General features: G+C 53.8%; 1 protein-coding gene across 3 annotated transcripts in view; it reads left to right on the top strand.

Annotated features, from left to right (window-relative positions):
* The window catches only part of ZBTB16 (zinc finger and BTB domain containing 16), a 177,626-nt gene that overhangs the window by 85,776 nt on the left and 67,998 nt on the right, over positions 1 to 23,852 (top strand). For all 3 annotated transcript variants that reach the window (XM_080815627.1, XM_080815628.1, XM_080815629.1), the window contains one exon: positions 6,904 to 7,001. In XM_080815627.1, the coding sequence (XP_080671753.1) occupies positions 6,904 to 7,001 (98 nt within the window). The remainder of the gene's footprint in view (positions 1 to 6,903; positions 7,002 to 23,852) is intronic.

The raw sequence follows: 23,852 nt of genomic DNA, 5'->3' as shown, positions 1-23,852 counted from the left end.
ATTTGTGGTAATACCAGCTAAGCATTCACAGCTTGTCCAATGACTGTCTCATCTCAACATTAAAAGAAAAAAAAAAAAGATTGGGTGGAAGGATAATTTCCCTTATGCCTTGAGAAAATGAAAGTGACCCACTCCCTAGTCAAGATTGGAACTATTCTTTCTTTTCTGCCCCGAGGGTTCCTGGCTTCTCTTCACCAATGCCGGGCGGTCCCAGGCCTGGGTTTCAGTGGTCAGGTAGCCCTCTGTAGTGGGGTGGTTCGCGACTGCTTCCTGAGCGATAGCTTCTCATGTGACTGCTCTGGTTGTCTGCACTGTGCTGAGGGTTTGGAGGCAGAAATAGAGACCTCTTGCCTCTCCTCAAGGAGCTTATGGCTTGGAAGAACTTACAAATGGCTTTTGGTCTTAAATCATGGCCTTGGTATTCCAAGAGAGCACATGGGGAGAGTGATGGCAGGTGGGACTGAGGACCCACGCGGACTTGAATCTGTCCCTGCTGGTGGCATTTAAGACACATTCGTCAGGACAAGATAATGTCACCCTTAGTGGGTAGGGAACATTCCCTGAGTATCCCAGATGTCCTGGTTCAGGGTGGAGGTCTCTCGTCGAACAGGCTTTGTTCAGAGTATCCCTTCCTCGTAAAAAGGCACATGTAGAAAGTACAGAAGATTGGACTGCATGTGGGAACACCTTGAAATCTCCCTGGAAGTTGCTTGTGGGCGTCAATCCCTGAGAGCCTGCTAACTTTTTATTCGTCCCTTCTTAAAATTGGAGCCCAGAATGCATTGGCTAATATGACCTTCCTCTTGCCATTTGAATGAAAGGTAAATGGACACAGAAGGTGCATTTTGAACTTAAAGAGTCTTGGAGAAAAGAGTAAGTGCAGTGCTGAAATATGTAAGCCCTTTCCTTTCTCGGTTCTGTCTCTTCTTAGAGAGGTGAGCAAGGCCAGGGTGAGGTTCTCTGACCACGGGGCTTAGGAATCATCTGTTGTTTTCGAGACTGAACAGGTTGGCAGAGCTCTGTGAAGGGACGTGTCTCCAGCCATGACCACGCGGGGGACATACGGCAGCACGCCAGGTCCTGCTCAAGAGAGGAAGGAGCGGGAGGAGGCGAGGTGGTGGCTGGGTTCCCATGGTTAGAAGAGGATCTTGGAGAATATTGATTCCATGGTGGTAGCAGAGTTTTGAGAGAAGAGGGTCATTCAGACCTTGGTTCAGATCTGACCCTCAAAATGTCCTGTTTCATCCTTGCCTGTTCTGAGTACCTGTTAGGAGCCCTGGGTAGGTCAAGTTGATGGTCGTGGGATGAGAAAGCAGAAGCTCCCAGTGTTAGGGTAGCTTCTGCGTGTGGGACGGCTCAGACCAAAGAGAGAGCGAGTTGGAAGGACTGTGAGGGCCTCATTGGCCAGAGCCGAGTGTTGGTTCTGGGCATGGGATCAGTTAAACTGAGGACAAGGAGAACTTAAACTTATAAAAACCCTTATAGGATGGACTCCCCTCTTTACTTTTCAAAGATGGGTAGTTCCCTCCCGTTCACTTGTCCCATTGACAGACCCTAGTTCTCAGTGCTGGTCTGCCCAGCAAAACTCGAGGGTCAGGCATTTGCAGATCTCCAGAAGGAAAGGGAGGGATGGAGAGAGAGAGTGTGTGTGTGTAGCCCTGGGGTTTTGGGAACCGAATTCCCTCTCTAAACCTTCCTTGCCCATTGGTCTGCTTTGATTGCTCTTGTTTCTGGCAAGAAGAACTTGGGAAGAAATGGAACATTGGCGATTTGGGGCCTGGAACCGACTCTCCCAGCGTTCTCCCCTTGGCTCTCTGTGGGGTGGAGAGGGGCTGAGCTTTTCCTGCAAAGAGTAGCTACAGGAGGCGCTCTTAAGGAGTCCTGTTGTGGTCGGCCATGTCTGGAGGCCAAGGGTGAGGAGGACGGAGTATGGCATGGGTCTCTCCTGGCCTCCACTCCTTCCGCTGTTGTGTGCGACTTGGGCCAGGGAGATGGAGGCCCATCTTGAGAATGAGGTGTTGGGTTGAAGCTCAGTTGCTGTGTGGCTGCAAAAGAGGCATTGGCCTTCCTCGTGAGGACTTCAGGACCCACAGCGCAAGAGTCCAGCCCTGGGTCGGAGGTGCCCATGAAGCTCTTGGACTTGGAATACTGTTAAAGATGAGAGGAAGGATGCCTCGACCCCATGTTAGCTGGAGGAATTTCTTAAGCAGCCGTGAGCAATCCCTTCTAAATCGAGGCCCTATGAAGAAAAGGAGAAATGAACATGACTTCTGCCATGATATAGTTTCTAGTCCAGAGCAGACAGAATCTATGAACTGTCAGACTTCCAGCACACGGAGACGGCTTAGTGTATCTTGCTAGCTCGGTTTGACTAGCGAGAGTTGTGTGGTTGAGAACCAGTGAGAAGGAATGAGTCTTTCTCTCAAGTTCCTTGTAAAAGGTTCAGATTTGCTTTGTTCTAATTTCTCATAATGATTCAGTTCCCTTGAGAAAATAGCTAGAAACCTGCTAAAGGTTAATTTTTTCTATGTCTTTTTGGACATAATTGAAAATCTGTTACATTCATTGTGGGTTTAGCCAGTGGGCCAATGGGGGAGCCTGTGCTGGGATAGCAGCACCGCCTGGGGGTGGAGGGGAGCGTGTGTGCGGTGGCCAAGAACCTGAGCCCCTTCCCCAGGAATGCATGACGAGGACCCGATGGCTCCTCCAGGAAGTCTAGAATGGGGGTTCTTGGGCCACGATGGAACTGGGTTACTTTCAAGACGCTGTTAAACAATGTTGCTGCTTCTCAGAGAAGGGAGTGTGAAAACCAAGGGCGTATGCAGAAAGGTGCAAAGATGTCCCCAGCTGCCCTCCTTTCCTGTGCTGCTGTGGGGGCTGGTGACCTCACATGGCCATGAGCAGTTAGACCTCGCAAAATGACAAGACCAGACTGGGAAATTATGCGTGTGGGGCCAGGAAGACGGAGGTGGACAGAATTTCCATTTTAATCAAAAATCCGTGGCATAATGTTGTGGGAGCGGCAGTGAAGGGCTGTGGTCTACAGAACAGGGAGACCGTGAGTTCATACACATGTACACTTCTACTTGGAACCCAGTTGGGATTCTGTGTCCTCACTGGTCGTTCTGCAGACTGTGCCACAGAGAGCCTGCTGGCAGTCAAGTCTCTTGAACACGCTCAGATTCTTCTCCGCCATCTTCTTTTCCTGTGAGTTGGAAGCGTCCACCTTTCCATATCCATCCCTTTGTGTTTTGAATGGTAACAGAGGACAGGTGCAAAGCAGTGCTGGACTCTACTCGACTCCTAGACTTGTGAAGTGCTCCCTTTTCTTCTCCTGAACTTTGTGTGCCTTGCCCTCATCTTTCTGCCAGTGGGTAGGACCTTTGTCCTCATACCGCGTATGGATCACGGGGATGCCGTGCTCCCCTCTGCAACCTGTGTGGGGCGATGAGTTAGTGGGTCAAGTACAAGGCAGTGTCCTTACCCCAACGATCAGACAAGATAGGACATCCGTGTCTCTGAAGCCTGGAAAATGTGTGGCAGCTGAGTGGTTCCAAAGAAAGGCTACTGATAGGTTCCAGAAGAGTCTTTGACTGAAAGACTACAAGTGAATAAAGGAGGAAACTCAGGTCATCTGGCTTTGACGGCTTTAGAACGAGGAGGTTTCTGCGATTGGGTATCTATTTTTTTTTTTTATTTTTTATTTATTTTCAGCGTAACAGTATTCATTGTTTTTTCACCACACCCAGTGCTCCATGCAATCTGTGCCCTCCCTAATACCCACCACCTGGTTCCCCCACCCTCCCACCCCGCCCCTTCAAAACCCTCAGGTTGTTTTTCAGAGTCCATAGTCTCTCATGGTTCACCTCCCCTTCCAATTTCCCTCAACTCCCTTCTCCTCTCCATCTACCCTTGTCCTCTATATTATTTGATATGCTCCACCAATAAGTGAAACCATATGATACTTGACTTTCTCTGTTTGACTTATTTCACTCAGCATAATCTCTTCCAGTCCTGTCCATGTTGCTACAAAAGTTGGGTATTCGTCCTTTCTGATGGAGGCATAATACTCCATAGTGTATATGGACCACATCTTCCTTATCCATTCATCCGTTGAAGGGCATCTTGGTTCTTTCCACAGTTTTGGGTATCTATTTTTGCTTGGGTTCTCCTAGCCTAACTGGCTTGGCATTACGGGACATCACACAGTGGAACATGGCTCAGAAAAAATGATCATGCCCCGTAGGGGAATTCCTTGGAATCTAGGGATAGGGATGAAATTTAAGTTTCACAAGGGACCAGAACATTGGAAATTACCCACATCACTTTATATGTGAAAAAACACAGGAAGGTTGTTATAGCATAATTTGTCCAAGATCATAAGACAAGTCAATGACCAAGTCAGGCTGAGGATCTGGGTCTTCTGGCTGCTTGGCTGGCATTCTTCCCTGTACCCTCTCACCCCCGTAGTAAGGGGCAAGGTGTATCACGTTTCACACCACACCGATCCAGTGGGCCAGGAAAGCCACTGTTACCATTTGCCAGGCAAATCCATTCACATCCAGAGAAAAGGCAGTGGGACTATCCAGAAAGTGTTTATCGGGGTCTGGATTGAGAGATTTGATCTGGAACCTTCAGGGAGAAGAGATGAAGAGTCCAAGGGTGTGGTTGGGGATACTTATATCCTGGTGGGGGCTGCTGATACCGGAAGGCTGGTCCCTCCAGCATCCTGTGGGGGAAACAAATATGAATGGTTATTAGTCCTCCTGTCAGCCGTCCCCCTGAGACGGGGGCTCGCCTGGAAGCTGAGAAATCTCTGGGGGAGAAAAGATGAACTTGAATGAGGTAGAAACCCATCCACGGCCATCCACCACGCTTGACCACGATCGTGTACAAGAGGTTCCCCCTGCCGAAACATTTGGGAGGTGAGCCTTTGCTGTTCCACAGAGCAGACATCTGCCATGCCTGGGTAAGTGACGGGAAGGCTGTCTGCTTGTGCCGACACGCACACGTACACACGCAGTTACCTGGGTGCTTGTCTCAAAGCACGGATTACCCAGAATGGTCTTAGGACATGTCGCCGTGTCCAGCATTGTGAAATCTATTTGGAGTTAAGGGTGTTCAGTTAAAATGTTCTGTACTGTTAGTATTTCTCAACTGGGTTGGATCAGCCGTGGCGAGGAGTGAGATAATATGGGGGTGGGGTGCACTACTACTGTCGGGGATGCAGGCGTGTGTGTCTCTGTGTGTGTGTATGTGTGAGAGAGAGAGATTGAGAAATTACTTGTTGCCTTTGGCAAGGAGGTAAAGGGAAAGCGAGCAAACAAAACAGTGTGATTGAGAAAGAGTTCCGTGAAAGGGACGGGGCTTGTGGACACGGCATGCGGCCCTCAGGCGACGGTGGCCCACGGACTGTGGCACTCGAGAGGCGCACCTGGGGACTTGCATGGTTCTGACTTACCACTGGGTTCCCATTCCGGGATTTGTAAGGTGGTGGCCACACGGGACTCAGTGTCTTCACGGTGACCTGGGCTCCGAGGCTCAGATCTGGGCGCTGTTGGCCTGCATAGAGAGTACCTCTTCTCCACACCCCGGAGTTTTATCATTGTCCCTACCAGCCGCCCTCCGGCCTTCTATTGTGGTCTCGACCCATCACCGTCTGATTGCCAGAGGTTGTTGCTCTAAGAGAGCCTCATGGGCTCTCCTCCCTGTCCTGCGTCCATCAGTTCCCACCTCTGGCTGCCGTGGCCTGCCCCGTTCCTCAGGGCAAGGCACAGAGACGGGGGTGGAGGTGGATCCTGGATCCGGCAGTGGCAAGTAAGGGCCTGAGAACAGGAGTGTGGGTGGGAGGAAAGTCAGTGTTCCGGGCCAGATGGCCCACACACCAGCCAGCAGCTCCGAGCCTCGGCGGCCTGCCGCGCCACACACCTTCTTCCCAGCGCCCAGCTCTCCACTGGCCTGCCCGCTTCCCTGACCCGACCCGGCTCCACCGCTGGGTGGGAAAGGGCCGGGTCGGAGTTGGGATGAGGGCACTGCCATGGGCTGGGCTTGTGGCCACTAGTGAGCAGGACCGCTTTCTTCCTGGGGTGATCCTGTGGGTCAAACCCAATTCATAGAATTGCAGTGTCGTAAACTGACATAAGGTGTGTGACAGTACTCGGAAAGCCCCACGTGACATTTGTAGAATGATGTTCCCGCCTTTCTTGCACTCTCTGTGTGTGCCGGGGTTCAACCTCTAGCCAAAAGGACAGGGAAGACTGAGGCTGGGCCTCCGGGGAGGGGTGTGCATGTCGGAGACTCCCTTCAGCTCTCAGAACATCTGGAGGTGTCCAGAACGCCGGCAAATCCTTCCTATACTGGTTCAAAACCTACTATGTGCCAGTCACTGCCACGGGAGCCGGGGATATGAGACAGAACGGGGACGGGCGCGGGCCTCCTGATTCTGGCAGGGCCGCTGGGGGGCTGGGCCTGTGAACGGCTGCAGCGCCGTGAGGTCTGATGGGACTGGGGAAAGCCGAGGCCCGGTGGCCTCCACGGATGGTCAGTGCCAGGTCACCGGTGAGCGTCCCGTGCTGCCTCCTTCTCCGCCTGAAACCGGAGCTGGCTTTTCTCCCCTGGTCTCAGTGGCCGTGGACAGCGTAGTAGGGAGAGCCCTGTTCTTTAGCTCTCAGACAGGCCCAGCAGTAGACGCTTCCTCGGCAGCGTCCAAGGGAAGAGGGGCGCGCGAGGCTGGCTGCGCGTGTAGGGATGTCTCCCTCAGTGCCTGTCGGCAGCAGCCGTGCCTGGCTTCCCCCTCCCTCCTGCTCACCTGCCAGGGGGGTGGCCGCCGAGCCCCCAGGTGCGGGTGGGCTCGCCTTCCAGCCGGCCGGAGCAGCCCCAACCTCTCTTCTCCTTTCCCTACAGGAAGCTGCACAGTGGCGTGAAGACGTACGGGTGTGAGCTCTGCGGAAAGCGGTTCCTGGATAGTTTGCGTCTGAGAATGCACTTACTGGCTCATTCAGGTAGGCGATGCTGCCCTGACTGGCCCATTCGAGCGCAGGCAACTGCGTCCGGCCCGCCTTCACCCCCACTCAGAGCACAGATGTCCCCTCTGCCGGCCAGGACCTTGGGTCACGGCATCCTGTGGATGGTCCCTCCAGGTTCATGGAGCAGAGGGCCCGTCCTGATGGCGTGACCATCGGCACCAACGCATCCTCGTGTCCTCTTGGGTTTCCCAGGGCTTTGTGGGCATCTGATGTGCGGTGGACCTTCCAAAGCAGATGACGGTTTGGTCAGCACGACAGTGGTGGTGCTGAGTTCTCACGGGCTCCTGAGTCTGACTCTTGGGGTCACGTTATACAGGAGCCTTTGACTGAATAGATAGAGAAAAGTTGGGACACAGACCTAGTTATGGCATGCAAGTTTTATGCATTTCCAGTGGCTGTGGGGAGCTTCACCTGTGTTTGGGCAAAGCCGCTCTGCCCCGTGAGGTGGGGGAGTGGACGCACATGACATCCAGCTGCCCGTGTGATCTTGGTGGAGGGAAGGCTGTACACCGGGTCTCATGGTGCTGCTCTGAGGCTGGGGGTCACCTGGGGTCAGCCGTAGAGGCCTCCAGACTTCCCTATGGGGCCAGCACTGTCTTCCTTCTGACTCCCTTGCCTTTCACCCCTGGAGTCACATTCTGAGGGAGAGGTGAGGGTCATGTCCTTGTGGTCACGTGTGGACCTCTGCTGTCCTCGCCCCACATGGCCTCCCGCGCCTCACCCTCCGGCATCTGTGGAACGCGCATGGGCTTCGGGGCTAGGCCAGTGCTCAGACCTCGTCTGTAGTATGTGCCGTGTGACCTCGTGCAGATCTGTCTCCCAAAGCCCTTTTTCTGCCTTGGTGAGGTACGGGTCTCGCCTAGCTAGCTTGTATCCATTTTCTAAAGACTCCGGTGACAGAATGTGTATCACAGGCATCTGCATACATGCCCCGGCATACAGGCGGTGGTCAGTACATGCTGACTGCCTCTGCTTCACCTTCCTTTTCCCCAGTCCCCAAAGCTCTGACCCTGAGGCATGTTCCCATCACTTTACTCCAGAAGCTTCTACCTGGCTTGCGGTTTGCCGTCTGTCCTCACGTGGCCCAGACAGTCGTGTAAACGCCGTTTGGTGCTTTGTGTGCTTCAGGCCGCCACGGTCTTGCCGCAAGGCCTGTGTGGCTCTGCACGGCGTGGGCTGCTCTCTCCCTGGCCATCGTGGTGCCTCCTAAAGTCCCCTAACCCCTACTTGCTTTCCATCCTCTCCCTCCAGATTCGGGCACTGTGCCCCGTGAGGTGGCGGGCGGTCTCAGCACGTGCCGTCTGTCCCCACATCTTTGTGTGTTCCGCTCCTCCCCCCGGAGGGTCACCCACTCCCACACTTTGTTCCCCCGCACCTTCCTCTTCCTGCCCACCTCCCCCACGTTGGTCTGGAGTCCTGAGTGCGGACCTCCTGTGTCCAGCGTCTGCGTGGTACTCACGGACTCCCTTTGTTCCATTTTTATAGAACGCACCTTGTATCTTTTTGTTTCCCTTCAGTTTTGTAGGTCGTTCGGGGTTCGGTGTGGGGTCTCAGAGCCGCCTGCCAGCCAGCTTGGCCAGCCCCCAAGCGCAGAGAGCAGGACTTGGTTTATGTGCTCCCTGCTGCAGGCCTGTGTGGTCTGTGTGTGGTGCTGGACACTTCCATGCGGGTAATGTGCTTTTCAGCCTGTGGTTAAAGCTCCCTCGCCCGCTCCGGAACTTGGCCCTGGGAGCATCCTTTCTCCTTACTCGTTCCGTGAGTCCAGGGCTCTAGCCAGACTCAGCTACTTGTTGCTTTGTGCTCGGTGTACACGGACACAGCTTTTGCTCCCCAGCTCTGTGGCTTTGTTCACCCCATTCCCTCCGCTTGGAATAACCCTTCCTAGTCTTGCCGGATCGTCTGAGGTCCCTTACGCAATGCCCTCCTCCACCCTTCTGCACCCTCAGCCCGGAGCCGTCATGCCTTCTTCTGGGTGTCCGTATGTCTTTATCTGAAGCTCTGTGGGCACAGTCTTTCCTCCTTGTGTTCTGGTTATTTAGGGACTTGTCTTATCTCCCCTGCTTGGAGTCAGGGATAGAAATTGGGCAACCTACCTCCTTCACCATGTGGTCTTGGGCGAGAAACGAAAGCTTTTCTGTATCCTCATCTGTAAGATGGGAGCTCTTAACTCTCGCAGAGACGTTGTGAGGCCCACATCGGACCCTTAGCCCTGGGCCTGATGCACGATCAGCTCTCCGGAAATAGAATTTCCCTCTCCCTAGCTCCTCTGATAGACTGTAAGCAAGTGGGGACAGGGTCTGTCCCCGTTACGAGCGGTACTTTGCCTGGCTCATTGCTGGAGTCACTAGGTAGCTGGTCAGACGAATGAGAGCAGTTGGGGGAGCGTGTCGGGGAGCTCTCGTCTCCTGCTGGGTCCCTCCTGCAATAGAAATGGTGTGGACTGTCTCCCAGAGGTTCCCTGGGGGGCAGCCGGGAGCCCCCCTCCCCCTGGCCAGTATTGGCTGAGTGTGAGTGAGCCAGTCCCGGCCACGCTGGTGATGCCAGTGGGAGGGGCAGAGGGGGAGACACTGCTTACCCACGTGCAGGGACGCCCAGAGCCCCCAGTCCAGGCAAGGTGAGTGGCTTTGCACCACCCCTCTGCAGCCAGTGGCCGCCTGAGGACCTGCACTCCCGTCCCCGCTGAGATGCCACTGCGTGGTCCTATGGTCTCAGTCCAGTGCCCCAGCAGCTTTGAGAGCTGGGTCCTGTCTCCCCAGGCTCTCCTCTCCATACCTCTTACTCTGCACTGACATCTGATTGTGCCGGGTGACTTGGCTCTCTGCAATGCACTTGCCAACGCCCTTGATAAAGAGGATTTGGTGACGGGGGAGGTGTGAGGGTCATAATCATGCTTTAATTCGCCTTTGCAGATGGCTCGTAGCCTTCTGAGACTCTGATACTTCTATTCTCTGTGGCTGCTTTCTGCCGTCCCGCATACCTCTCACCCTGTGCTGGGATGTCTTGAAAAGAAAATAGCAACAAGGGCTTAGAGAGGCTAGACCGCTTCCTGAGCTGTTCACAACCCCTGAGAAGCCTGGACAGCCTCCCCGGGGGAGGGGGATCGGGGTCGGGGTTGGAGGGCTGGGCCGGGCATGCCAGGCCTTCTCTCGGGGGCCAGCGACAGAAGCAGGGTTCTATACATTCTGACTCCTCTGCCAGTTGCACGATAACAGAACCCTGGGATGTTTTAGAGGCGACCTCGGTTAGATGACAGGAGATTTTCTTGCTGCTGGGTTTTGAAGGCTTCCTCCTGGGAGCCCCCAGAAAGAGGGGCTCCTGAGGGTGTGCAGTGCTGACGACCCACTTTGCAGACTCTCTCGCCAAGGGTTGAAGCGGCCCTATAGAGCCTAAAACAGCAGGCCAGGCCGTTTAGCCCCAGAACCCTGGAGACCTTTTTTTTTTTTTTTTTTTTTTTAAAGGGGCAGGCCTTGGAGGAGTGAGCCTGGGATCTGGGTGCGGGTCACGGTGCTCCTGGCTTCCCGTAAATGTTGTTGCTGCCCTGGGCAGGTGCATTCCTGCTGTTTTCTTCTGCTCGATGGAGCTGAACGGTGCTCCTCGCGCACTTCCTTGCTCGCGAGCTGGCTGCCCCCAACCCCCTCTTGGCTAGCATGGCCTGTGTTTGTTATTGTAGTTCTGGCTTGGGGCCAGGCCTGGCGGGGAGCCAGCCTTGTGGGTACAGTGTGTACAGTGAGTGCTGAGCCAAGTTTGTCATCATACACGATTAATTTTTTTTTTTTTTTTCTATTCTGGTAGGGGTGGGGTGAAGGAGGAGGCAAGACGAGAGTTTCTCGCTGCTTGAGAACAGGCCACACTGACTTTGCGGAGATGTTATTTAGGAAAGGATGAAATGTTCTTGCTCATTCTTCCTTCTGGGCTTGGCCCCTTTCTCACGTTGTCTTCCTGTCCTCTGCGTTTCCCTATCCAAGGAAATCAGCCTATACGAGGCCCACGATGTGAGGTTTTATTTTCAGTGACTAGAATACTAAATTTACACTCCTAAATCAGTTTTCATTGTGTTGAAATTGACAATTTGTTTAATTAGAAGTTTGCCCTGTAGGAGGCCCTTCTTGGAGACAATTCTTTCTTTCTCTTCCTCTCTCTCTCCCTCTCTCTTTTTTTTTTTCTTTTTTAAGACCCTAAATGGTAGTAGTGAATGTTCAGTTTAATTGAAGTTTTTATTTCGATTTGAATGCGTTAACTAATCAAGTGTTTATGAGATATACCTGATAATAACAATACGTTTAAATTAACAAACAATAACCTAACTCATTAACTAATGAGATTGATCCGGCGACACCCTGCCTTCTCGGAGGTGGGTTTGGGAAAGGAAGGTCAGGTCAGGAGAGTGACCAACTGGGATGCTTTTGCAGAGCTGCTCCTTCTGGAACGAGGACATGAGGTGCAGGACTGTGGCAGTGAGCGGGGCAGGAATCCAAGCCACCACATCCTGGGATCACTCAGACCTCTCACTCCCCACCCTTTGCAGCCCCGTGCCTTGTGGGGATTGGTCCCAGAGCATCTATGACCTGCTGTGTCCTTGCCACTCCTGGTTCTCCCTTGAGTGGTGATTCCTTGCCCTGGGATGTGTGTGCAGAGACCACAGACCCAGGCGGTGGCTTGGGTTGCTTCTGGAATTTGCTGGTATAAGGTTTCGCCTTAGGTAGGATCTTCCACAGCTTGGCGCCAGTGCTGCTGGATTAGAAGCGAGCAAACCCGGAATGGCTTGCCCCTGTTTTTTACTTGATCGCATGCTATTTAGAGGTTCCCGTGTTTCTGTGGCCTGCCCCTTTTCTGGGAGTCTCATTCATTTTTGCAGCCAGTGGACGTTTACCAAGTGCTGAGTGGACCCCAGGTTCTGTGTACTTAGCACTGGAGAGAGCTTACAGCATCCCTGCCCTCAAGGAGCTTATGCCCGCCCAGTAGGAAAGATACTTGATTATAAGGTCATGGTCAAAGACATTCGTGTGCACAAAGCACCAGGAGAGAATTCTAGGAGGAACTCACAGGGGGAGGGTGTCCCTTCTACAGGGCAGGCTTTGGGGGTAGGATTGTGGCAGGATGTGGTAGGATGAGGCAGGATTGTGGAGGCCTTGAATACCAAAATATTCTGCATTTACCTGCAACACTGGAGAGCCACTGAAGGATTGAATGACGGAGTGACACTTGGTTGGTTTTTTTTTTTTTTTCCTGGAAAGAAAGGACTATGGGTTTTTTGATGTACACTAACCTGAAGTGTAGGATTTCTCAGACCCTCTTGGAGAAGCAGTGTGCCTGACGATCTTGGGGCCTGGTTGGAGGGCAGATAGGCCCATGCCTCTAGCCCCGGTTAAGGGTGGCCTTCCTTTGGGAGTCCAGTCCTGCCAGCGGTCAGTCCCCTGTACTCAACCCTCCTGCCTTTCTCTGGGTGTTGTGAGCCATGGTTCTTGAGAAAGCTCCGCTGACACCAGTCTCTTTCCCCTGTCAGAGCCACTGGGAAGGAATATGGTGTTTGGCTGATGGATTTTCTGATTCCAGCAACAGCACAGGGTGGCCAGGGCCTATCACTGGGGGCCTGGGTCATCTGTCTGGCAGGAAAAGGCCTGGCGGGGTTGGGGCCAGAAACCAGATTGCTTCTCTCGAGCTTTCCCCTGTCCTGATCCAGTGGAAGGGAAAGAAATTATGAGACGTCAAAGATCTACGGCTTGTACTTGTTCCTTTTTTTTTCTTTTTTGGAACACTTAGATTTAGGGTTCAGGGTCTTTCTTCCCAAAGACAGGGAAGCATGGTAGCTGGACAGTTCCCTGTGGCGGTGAGGCGTGGTCCTCAAGCTGACGGGAGAGGCATCTTGGGTTTCAAGGTGGCCTCTCAGGACCTGCCGCTTGCTTCTGGCACCTCCGAGCGTGAGATGGGGGTGACCCAGGCAGGCTCCTCTCCTCTCCGCCTGCTCTCAGCGAATGCCCCGGTCCGTTCTTCAAGTTCGTGCCATGCCATCGGGCTAAACCAGATGACCCAGAAGAAACTTCCCAAGGCCCCTTATGTCCCTCCACACGCCTTGCAGAGGCGGGCACCGGGGGGTGGGTTCAGAGCACAGGGAGGGTCCGCCGGGAGTGGCTCGGGGGCCCACGGTCTGCTTGGTTGTTGGGGTGCGGACAGAGGGGAAGAGGGGGAAAGGCAGCCGCTTTCCCCCGCTCGCTCTTGAACACTGTGCTCTCGCTCTGTCTCTCCCCCTCCCTGCCCTGAATCTGGCCCGCTTCCCGAACTTTTTCCCAGAGTGGTGTCGTCACCGGCCTGCAGGCCTGGATGTTCTGCCAGCATTCCAGAGAGTTTATGATCGCCTGCAGATGTGCCTCCAAGAACACACTGTACCCAAAGCAGAAATTAATGCAGGCTTGACTGCTGTCCAAGCCCATCCACGGGAGAGAGGAAAAAGAAAACAAAAACTGTTTAATGCTGTTTATAAATTATACACCGGCTGATGAAAAATACATTTCTTCCCCCCTCTGCCCCCTTCCTCACCACCCCCCCCCACCCCCACCCCTTCTCGCTTTCTGCCTCAGGAGCCTAAATGGAGACCAGAAGAATATGGTTTTGCTTTTTAGCTCCTGTTTTGGCTGGGATCCGAAACCCGGCTGCTGATTCACAGCCAGAGTATTTTTCCCCTTTACCTGATGAAATATACTGATTTTTCCAGCCCGGATGGGGTGCTTTTGGTTTCGTTGTCTGGGTGGTTGTCGTTGTTTTAAACTTTTTATTTATTTATTTATTTTTGGCTGGGGGTTGTGTTCACATCAAGTGACAGGTCCTGTGATAGCTCTGGGTGTGGTGCCTCCCCCCTCAAGGCAGGTAAAGCCCCACATTTGCCCGCCTCGGTGCTGCTGGGTGCGCGTGGCCCGGCTTCCCAGCCCTGAAGACGGCCGGTCGGGCCAGCCCCACAGAGGAAGCTGGCAAAGTTCATTGCAGGTCATTGTATTAAACAGTGTTCTACCACGTCTGCCCCCCTCCCCTGCCTCCCGCCCCGCACCTACAGCCCCTGTGTGAAAAGGGGTTCGCATATCCCTCCCCACCAAATACACATGTCTCTCTCTCCATATGGTGCCTTAGCAGGGGTTGGGGAAGCTCGTTGCATCTACCCCTCTGAATCCCAGCCTCTCCCCCTGCACCCAAGTCCCCCATCCCAATTTATTCTATAAATTCGCTTCCACATTATGTCTATCCATTTACATGGCTTTTGTGTTTTTTAATACTGCTAATGTTTATCATTTGCCCAACAGGCTCGACAGATTTTGCTTCCTGTAGAGCACCGAGGCTTTAGAGCCCCCTGGTTGCTAAGTAGCAGTCTCCCTGTACTGTAATGGGCTGATTTTGTATTCCGTTCAGCGCTGTATCTTATTTTTGTATGCAAGACAAAGTGTTTTGATGGAGGACGATTGCAGCAGTGTCTGGAGGCTGTTTGGAGTTTTATGGGCTGTACAGTACACTGTGTGCTCTCCGAACAGAACACAGGCTGTTGAATTTTGGATCGGATTTGTCATTTTTCCCCCCTCAGAGAGGAGCCTGTCAGATAGAACATTACTTTAAGGGTGGAGGAAAGAAAGTGGAAATTATGTAATAACCTCTTTCTCTGTCTCTGTGTGTGTGTGTGTGTGTGTGTGTGCGTGCGCGTGTGTGTCTGTGTGTTTTTCTCTGTCTCTGATGTTCATGGCCCCCAGAATAGGGTGGTTTCTCGGCCACACGCCCTCTCCCACCACCCTGTGATGTTGGCAGCCAGTCTGGGTGGTGATAGTCCCCTGGGGGAAGGGAATGGCCCTAGAGAGGTGGACGGGGCCGGGGGGTGGGGGTGGGGGGCTGGCTTCGTGTCTGTCTCCTGTCTGTCCTCCTCCTCTCTCCTGCTCTCTCCCCTGCTCCTTCCGTCCTTCCTAAGCTCTGAGCTGTTTCACTGGCCCTTGCTTTGGTCTGAGGGTGATTAGATGCTGGGGTTGTAGGTGGGGGCGGATGCTGGTGTGGGGTCCACGCCAAGGTCCACACCTTTTGCTTCCCAGATGTGCCCCCCGCCGGGCTTCGTGGGCGTTCAGTCCGTGCTCTCCGCTGTGGCCCTCACCACTGGCCCTCCAGTCTCTGGGCCCGGGGGGCTACTTGGTGGGGTCCGGCCATTCCAGCGGCACTGCTCCCCGGCGGTCCTTTCAGCGCCCTCTTCTGGGCTGTCTGTGGCGGCAGGAGGCTGTGTTTCGGCGTGCCTCTCTTCTCTTCTCACCTGTCCCCCAGTCTCCTCTCACTTTGTCCCTGTCCTGACGTCTGTCTTGGCCCCAGCCCTGTCCTGATGCTCCTCTGTGTTTCCTGTGTTCCTTCTTAGGTCTTCATCTGTCTTTGTCTCCATGCATCGTCGCTGGTCTGTCTCTCCCTCTCTCACTCCTCAAAGCATCGAGGCTTGGGAGTTGGGTGGGGTTGGGCTGGGGAACAAAATGTCCCACCAAGGCAGGGCCCGGGGAGGGCTCCCAGAACCTGGAAACTTGTGTGCTCCGCCCTGGCCTCTCAGGGAGCAGCATGGGGCTTCCTGGCTTCGCTTCTGCTCCCCCTGGGTCCCTGGATGTTTTCTCGAGTCGAGCTGGTCAGGGGCCCGTGGGAGAGTGGGGTTTGGTTTTGCAAGGTCCGTATTGGACATTGCTGCTGGCACCGTGCTTACGGTGGTCTGTCCCAGTCCCCTGGGGTCGGCGCCCCCTGGGCACCCTCACACCCGTGACCTGGCATCGTGCATCGCCCTCAGAGGGCTCTCGGTGAGAATTCGGTGAGTATTGCTGACGTGCTTGTGTTTCTGGGGCAGCTCTCGGTTTGGTGGGGCCTGGGGCTTACACAATTTGGGGAACCGTCTGTCAGGAGAAGATGAGGGATTGGAGGTGTGAGGACCCGCCCTGGGGAACAGGCTGGCGGTGCCAGGGAGGGCCTGGGGTGCAAACGTGCTGCTGAAGCGGGTGCTCCTTCCGGGAGGACGGACTGCTTTGAGCGGCCGCGAGGAGCTGCTGTTGGAAGGACCCATAGTGGGAGCAGCAGAGTAGGGAGAGTCAACGCGGAGGCCAAGGAGGGTGACATCGGCTCCGTCCTGGGGATCCCCCCCAAAGTGGCAGCCGTGGTCACAGGCCTCACATTTGCATTCCCACAGGGGTCGGGACAGATCCTCTTGCCTTGGGTAAACAGCCTCTGGTCCCAGGGGGCCCGGACTTCACGTTCTGTGGATTTCATGTTCTCTTCTCAATGAGGCTGGCAGGTGGGGCCAGAGAGAAAGTCCCACGCACACGGCGCCGCCGGGGAGATCAAGGCACACGGTAGCATCCTGGCCTGCACACTGGCCTTTAGGAACTGGCTGTGAAATGACAAGACAGCCACCCCTTTTCCTAGAGGCCCCACCTGCTCGGGTCTGTGGCTTTGGTTCTCCTGCCTCCCTGGGCAGTTGAAGGGTGTCAGCCTGGGGCAGAGTGCTGGTCCTCTTTTGGAGCACACGGGAGCACCCGCACGTGTGTGTGTATGTGTGTGCGTGCGCGCGTGTGTGCATGCATGCATGTGTGTGCACGTGCCTGTGTGTCTCGGGAGGAACCCTGGGCTGATGGAAGTAGACATAAAGGTCTGGGAGTCTCTTCCTTGGAGCTTCCAGACTCCTCAGTCCTGGAGAAAGTAGGACGGGACAGTTCTTTGGGAAGGACACCATTCACTCCTTGGAGGGTGCAGAGAAGCTGCAGGTCAGGTTCCCAGAAATGAGGGGGATTTATGTATGTGAGTGTGTGAGCATGTGTGCGTGCGCGTGCATGTGTTTGGGAGAAAAGAGAGATTGAGAAGAAGCGTTTACATGAAATACTCAAAATTGTTCCTCTGCTGTAATGGCCCCGCACAGACCATTACCTTGCAGATTTAAAAACTAAATGAGCTCATCATATCTAGTGACTTCTACCGACATTCATGCTTGATTGCAAAGCCTGTGTTACCTCCGAATTTGAACTTCATTGTTTGTTATGAATTCTTGAATGTTGGTGGCGTGTATCCCCCTCGTGGGTTCAGCCCCGAGCGCGTCGACGCCGTGTGACAGACGGGCGTGTTGCTCAACAGGACCCCACTGAAGAACATTTTCATTTTTCAAAAAAGAGCCCTGTGCCCTCTAGATCCGAGTCTGGAGTTTCTGAGGAATCCGGTGGGCCAGTGAGGGACATGGGTCGACTTTGGAGGGGGCTGCCGTTTTGCATTTTTGTAATTTAATAATTTGAGTTTCACGTGAATGATTCTGCCTGCCGTGCACTACTCTGCATTTTCATAACTGTCTCTTCCACTTTGGGTAAAGGAAGGGAGGGAAGAAGTCCCAGCAGCAGCATTCTGTGGGCAGAGGAAGAAAACAAGAGAACGGGGCAGAGAACGGGCTAAATTTAAAATTGTAATTGGCTGACTTCCACTGGCTTGCGGGTGTTTTAATGACTCATAATAACTTCATTTAAAACCAGCTGAGCAGAAAATAGATTGGAGAGGAGCCTCGGGCCATTATGGATTTGTTTTTTTTGACAAGCTCGGTTTTGAGCAGCCAGGAAGGCTCTCAGAGAGGGCTTGGCTGTGTTCTCTCTCTCTCTCTCTTTCTCCCTCTCTGAGGGCTGGTGGTCTGCCCGGGAGAGATTGTATAGAAACCAGGGCTGTTTTTTCTTTTTTTTTTTTTTTAAACCCCCCCTTTTTTAACTGATTAAAAATAGATGCCTTGAGGTATTATTTTAGCATCAGTAGGATTTTTTTTTTTTTACTTTTGATGTGGTAAATGGAACATAAATAAAATTGTTTTTGAGATTACTGAATTAATTAGGTAGTAAAGCAACTACAACGCATAAATTTCTTCGCTGGTCGTCCTGATCCATATTTGGGGGGCGTTTCCCTTTTGGCCCCTGTCCCCTCCTCCTCTCCCCCTCCAGCCCCACCTTCCATTCCGTGCGGACCCTTCCTTTGAATGGCGAGGTTCTTTTATCATCCTGGCAACAGCTAAATTATTATTATTATTATTATTATTATTATTATTATTTTAAGATGTGTAGGGTTTGGACAGGGCTAGTTCGGTCCAGCTACCCAGCCAGCTCGAGGAAGCTCAAGTTTTGGAAAATCCCAGAAGAGGCTCTAACCTGCCTCTAGTCCTTTTAAATAGCTCCTGCCTGCTTCCCGTGCTAGGAATGGTGCCAGCCGGCAAGTGCTCCTTTTTCTCTTGTCTTTTCAAAGTCAGCCAGCGCAGCCATAGGATGTGTCTGTCTGGGTAGGACAAGAGGCCACCCCCCATCTGATTGCTCAGAGCCATTTATCTACCCCCTCTTATGGCACCTGTCACCTTCTTTGTGTCATAGCTATTTATTTGCTTGTCCTTTTTTGCCTGCTAGACTCTGAGCTTCTTCAGAACCTGTGATTTATTTCCACATCCCCCTTCCTACCTAGCAGAGCAAGCTGCACGGTGGTTGTAACTCATTTTTGGAATAAACTAACGGGGGGAGTGGGTGAGGGCGTGGATGGCCGTCTGGGAGGAAATTGCTCCGAAACTCCCTCCTTCTTCCTTCCAGGCCTGGGATGCAGCAGTCTGGATGACCAGACCAGGATGGAGGCAAGCCTTACTGGCCGCAGGCGCTATTGCCTCCCCATGGTCAGACACCTCGCAGGCTCTCAGGAAAGATCTGTTGAATAAGTGAATGGCTCAGGATGGACGGTAGGGACAAGGGAAGGAGAGAAAGGCACTTTCCCAAAGGCCTGCTGTGTTTCAGGCACAGTGCTCGGTGCTCTGTATGTCCGAGCCCAGATATCCTACATTGACTCTGGAGTATCGAGAGGCTGATTCCATTTTGCAGGGGCGGACACGAAGGCTTCAAGAGTTGAAGTCACTTGCGTTAAGGTCAGATGGCTAGGAAGTGGCAGAGCTGGATTTGGAGCCAGAGCTGTCTGCCCCCCTCCCCTTGCTTTTCTAGCACACCACACTGCTGTACCTGTTCCAGTGCTCGCTTTTCTACTTGTGGGGATGAGCAGTGTCTCAGCGCCTGCGAGGCTGAGACAGGAGGAGCCAGTGAGGCGCTGCCCTTAGGGATCCTGCGGCGGGGGCTTCTGCTCAGGGCCTTGTACCTGGGCCGTCAGAGCAGGTGGGTGGCTTATGAGCCTCTTTCTGAGCTGCTGGAGTCACATGGTGAGCTGAACTGCCACTGTGACCATTATTCTTCCCCATCGCCTTACGGGGCTGGGATTGGGTCGTTCTGGGAGCAGCACTCGAGGCCCCTGGGGGTGAGTGTATGGCCCTCCCAATCAGGCGAGAACTTGGTCATGTCACGTTCCCAGCACCATCCCATGCAGAGAAGAGGGGAAAGGACCAGAGAGCTGCCTGGGGTTCCTCCTGCACGGTGACCCAGCTGGGTGCTGTGGTTCTGGGGGGAGGCCCTCTGGGATGCTGAGTCAGCAGTGAAAGGGTCAGCTGGCTGCTACTGCATCCCAGAAATGTGGGGGCTCTGATGACTTGGGTTGTCACTAGCTTCTCAGACTCTCAGGGTCCTGGAGTCAGGGAGGTGGTGGCCTCTCTGACCTTTTGGATTCTGTCCAGGGAGACTGAACCACTTGACATGAAGCTCGTTCTCTCTGTTCTTCAACAACCTTATCTTCCCCTGGCCACACTGTGGATGCTGGAGCCTTCTCTGGGGACGGGAACATCAACCAAATGGGAACCAGATGCTGAAGGCTGGGCAGTTAGAGGAAACCCCTCTAAGTGTTCTGGGTCACTACATGTGGCTTTCTTTTGCGGGGAAATCATGAATGGATTCATCTCTTAGCAATTACCCACTGAGGGCCAGTGACTGGCAAACCACTGCAGAACAGAGGGGCTGCCGCCGGGGTCCCTGCCCGCAAGGGGCTATGGGTCTGGCTGAGAAAATGATGTGAGCCGTCAGCAGGGCTGGATGTGCTCACTGTCCCCACAAGGGGGAAAGTAAGTGCCACAGTGGAGGGGAGGGAGGGACTCCCAAGGACCAGGACGATGAGGAATGGCTTTGGGAGAGAGGGGATTTTGGTTTCCTGCTGGAATGTCCAGATGGCGCTTTGTGGTAGGTGAGGGGCCTGCTTTTGCGGACAAGATGAAGCGGGAGCTTCTGTGAATTAGAACCAACCAGGCGGACACCGCTCCCTTCCCCTCCTCTTCTTCTTCCTCCTCCTCTACCCACAGCAGTTGAGGAGGACAGCTGAGGAGGTCTAGAGCCTCTTTCTTGTATTTGAGAATCCTCAGAGTTCTAAGGATGTTCTGACTGTCCTTGGGCTGCAGGTGGAGAAACCTTGCATTAAAAATGAGAAGCTAGCACTTTGGGTGGGCCTGCCGTGCTGAGGCCTGCACAGAACACACACAAATGCGCAAGTGAGGGTCAGTTTGGACACAGATCCAGAGTATTTTGTATTTCTCACACAAGAATAGAGGACCCCTCACATCGGCGGGGGGTGCCCAGGGCTCCCAGAAGCCCAGGTTGAGGACACATAGCTTCAAGGGCTGTATTTTGGTAGGGATGAGGCCAGGGGCTTGGCTGCCCTGGAGAGATGTGAAGGAACACGGAGGCCCAGCATCCTGGCCTACCGTGTGCTTTTCTTGAAAGGGACAGGAGCTGTCCTCATAGCTGGGAAGCCAGTGGGAGAGAGAGAGGTGGGTGCTCTGTTCTGACATGCTCCTTTAGTTGGACCCTCTTTAGGATTCAATCGACAAAGAGGTCTCTTCTAGACTGCACCCCCCCCCCGTTAACATGTTCCCTCCTTCTCTTTCCCCCAATTGTCCCTTTTTTTTTTTTTTAAAGATTTTATTTTTTTATTTATTGGACAGACAGAGATCACAAGTAGGCAGAACAGCAGGCAGAGAGAGAGTGGGAAGCAGGCTCCCCGCTGAGCAGAGAGCCCGATGCGGGGCTCGATCCCAGCACCCTGAGATCAGATCACGACCTGAGCTAAAGGCAGAGGCTTAACCCACTGAGCCACCCAGGCGCCCCAATTGTCCCATTTTGATTGGAATTCTTTCACTTGCCAGGGAAAGGGAAAAGAAAAAAAAAGTAAGTTCTAAACTTTCCATTAGGTAGTTGGGATAAGAAGTCTTCTGGGGCAGTCGGATTAAGCCCCGGCAGCTCTCTCGCGCACTATTACGAGCTAATTGAGCACCAGGAGCTCATCGGCAGCTGCAATGAGCATTTTGTCGGAGTAATTTTATGCAAGGCCACAGTCATTTTCAGTAACAAGGTACTCCAGGTAAGGAGAGAACGCCCTGAAACTTTCGATTTGCTGGAGTCGTCCTCCGTTGCCTTCATTAACACGAGCTGAGGACAGACAGAGGCCCAGAGACCAGATCTTTCGGGAGGCTGTGGTCCCTCAGGGGCTGACTGGCCCAGAGCTCATGGACCCTCTGTTGGGGCCTGATGGGAACAGCCCAGTACATCTGGTAGAGCCCTGCTGGGTCAATGTTGCATTGACTTGAGATTTTGGGGGTCCGGAGTCAGGTGCTCAGAGAAGATGAGGGACAGATGTGGGTTCTGGCAGTCTGGGGAGAGCTGGCCCGGGAACAGGGAGAGTCATGGCCAGTGTCTTTATCAGTGACCTACGTGTTGAGAGCAAGACCTGGCCACAAGCAAGAAGACCCCAGTTGTACCTTCTCTCCCTTCCTCCCTCCCTCCCTTTCTCTCTCTCAGGGTTTGTGTGTTGCGGGTAGGTGGGGTGTGGGCCTGAGTAAGTGGGACCAGTGCAGCTCCTGGGTATGTGGAGGGGGTCTTTCTTATCCCAGAGGATTTTTTTTTTTTTTTAAGTGAAAGCATGTATGCATGGGGTCGAGGAGGGTAGGGAGGGGCAAAGGGAGAGAGAGAATCCTAAGCAGCCTCCATGCCTGGTCATGACCTGAGCTCAAAATCAAGAGTCGGACGCTTAACCGACTGTGCCACCCAGGCACCCCCCGCACCCCCTGCAGAGGATTCTTTATGGTAGGACTTTCTTACATGTGCTGCCCTCCCAGCACACCTGCCCCTCAGCCAGAACTTCCCTCAGGAGCCGGAACCTGCCATCCACAAGTCCTGGGCTCAGTGGGCCGGGAGGGGGCCTCTCGGTGCCCTTTGGTGGGGATGCTGAGGCCTGGCCAAGCTGAACGTGTCGTCTGGGTGGGCCTGCCGAACTCTGGCCTGCTGCTCGTCAGCACTCAGCCATGCCCCTCAGAGGACGGCACGCAACTGCGCTCCCAGATCTTGCCTCTGGCCCCCGGGGGTGGAGGTGGGGAGGTAGGTTGCGTCACTGTCCCCAGAGGACTCCGTCTTTCTGACACTAAGGGCCTTGTGTGGCTTTCTTCCCTCACTTCTCAGCCCCAAACAGCCTAGAATTCTGCTCTGGAGCATATGCAGACTAGCCTCACACACACACACATGCACACACACACGCGTGCGCACACACATGCGTGCACACACGTGCGACCCTCCTGTTCTTCATCTCCCACTTTAGTTTTCGAGCCTTGGCCTTGTCTCCGGCCTGGATCACCTCCTTCCTCCATCGCACAGCCATAAAAGCTGGTCGCAGGCAGAGGCTGGCTGCATCAACGCAGGGATGTGTATTTGGTTAAATTGTAAAATTAGCTAGGGAAGTTAATGAGGCATCCCGCCTCTGCCTTCCGAAGAGCAAGAAGTTTATAAAGGGGATCTGAGTACCTTGCCCGCGAAGGGGAGGAAGGGAGGTTGGGAGGAGGGAGGGGCTGGCTGGGAAGGCAGAGGAGCCTCTCCCAGTAAGCTTGCAGGCCTGGGAGCCGGCTGGAGGGGACCTGAGCCCCTCAAAGCTCCTGCTTGGGACAGATTCCATCAGCCACTTTGAGTCCGTGGTGCTCCTTACCCCGTGTCTACAGACATCCTGAGATGGCATACAACCAGCTGGTGATTAGCCATTCTGTGTGTGTGTGTGTGTGTGCGCGCGCGCGCGTGTGTGCACATGTGCGCGCACACGCAAGGCTGCAGAGACAAGGACTAAACCCTCTGTCCTAGAAGGTGCCCAAGACAGAGTGGAGAAAACAAGGATGGTAACCAGGATGGTAACCGGGACAGCTAACATGGACTGAGGGCCGACAGGTGCCAGATGATCGTGCCAGGCACTTCGAGACCTCGCTCGATCCCCACAAACCCCCACCGAGACTGCGACTGTTAGGATTCCACTGGATGTGGGGGAAACCGACTTCACTCGCCCAAGATCGCCCTGTGAAAAGGAGGCAGTGGTTGGGCTGTAAACCCAGGCTGGCCCCTGGCGCTGCCGGTCTTCACCTCTGAGACCAGGGCGTTGTCATTCCTTTTCCAGGCTGCTCTTGTCCCCCCAGCCCCTAGTTCGCAAGGCACAAGACCGCACGCTCGTGAATGTCACCCCAAAGCTTTGGAAGTCACGGTCTCAAAGGTGCGTGCGAAAGAGCTGCCAACAGTCTATTTTCTGCACACACCAAATTCTCAGGTCCTCTAATTACACCAAACAAACCTTCCTGTTTTCAAGCAGCAACCTGATGTCATTTTAGTTGTCAGATTCACTTTAATAACGCCTGACATGGGGGAGAGTCATCTCCCCCAGCTCTGCACGAGGTCAGCCACAAGAGGCGAGTTGCGTTTTGTTGTTTTGGGTGGTGGTGGTTGGGCGGGGGGTGATTCGTGCTAAGAAGGGGCGTTAGAGTGTGACCGGCCACGTTTCTGTTTCAAAAAGTGTGGAGTCTCAAGGCTTCTGAATTTTGAGCCTGAAAATGTCAGTGCTGGAGCTGTAATGTAACACCTCAATTATGGTGCAGGGGGTAAGAAGGAAAGACTC

The sequence above is a fragment of the Martes martes genome, assembly GCF_963455335.1.
Source record: "Martes martes genome assembly, chromosome: 10".
Lineage (NCBI taxonomy): Eukaryota > Metazoa > Chordata > Mammalia > Carnivora > Mustelidae > Martes > Martes martes.
This window is presented reverse-complemented; position numbering and strand designations above follow the sequence as displayed.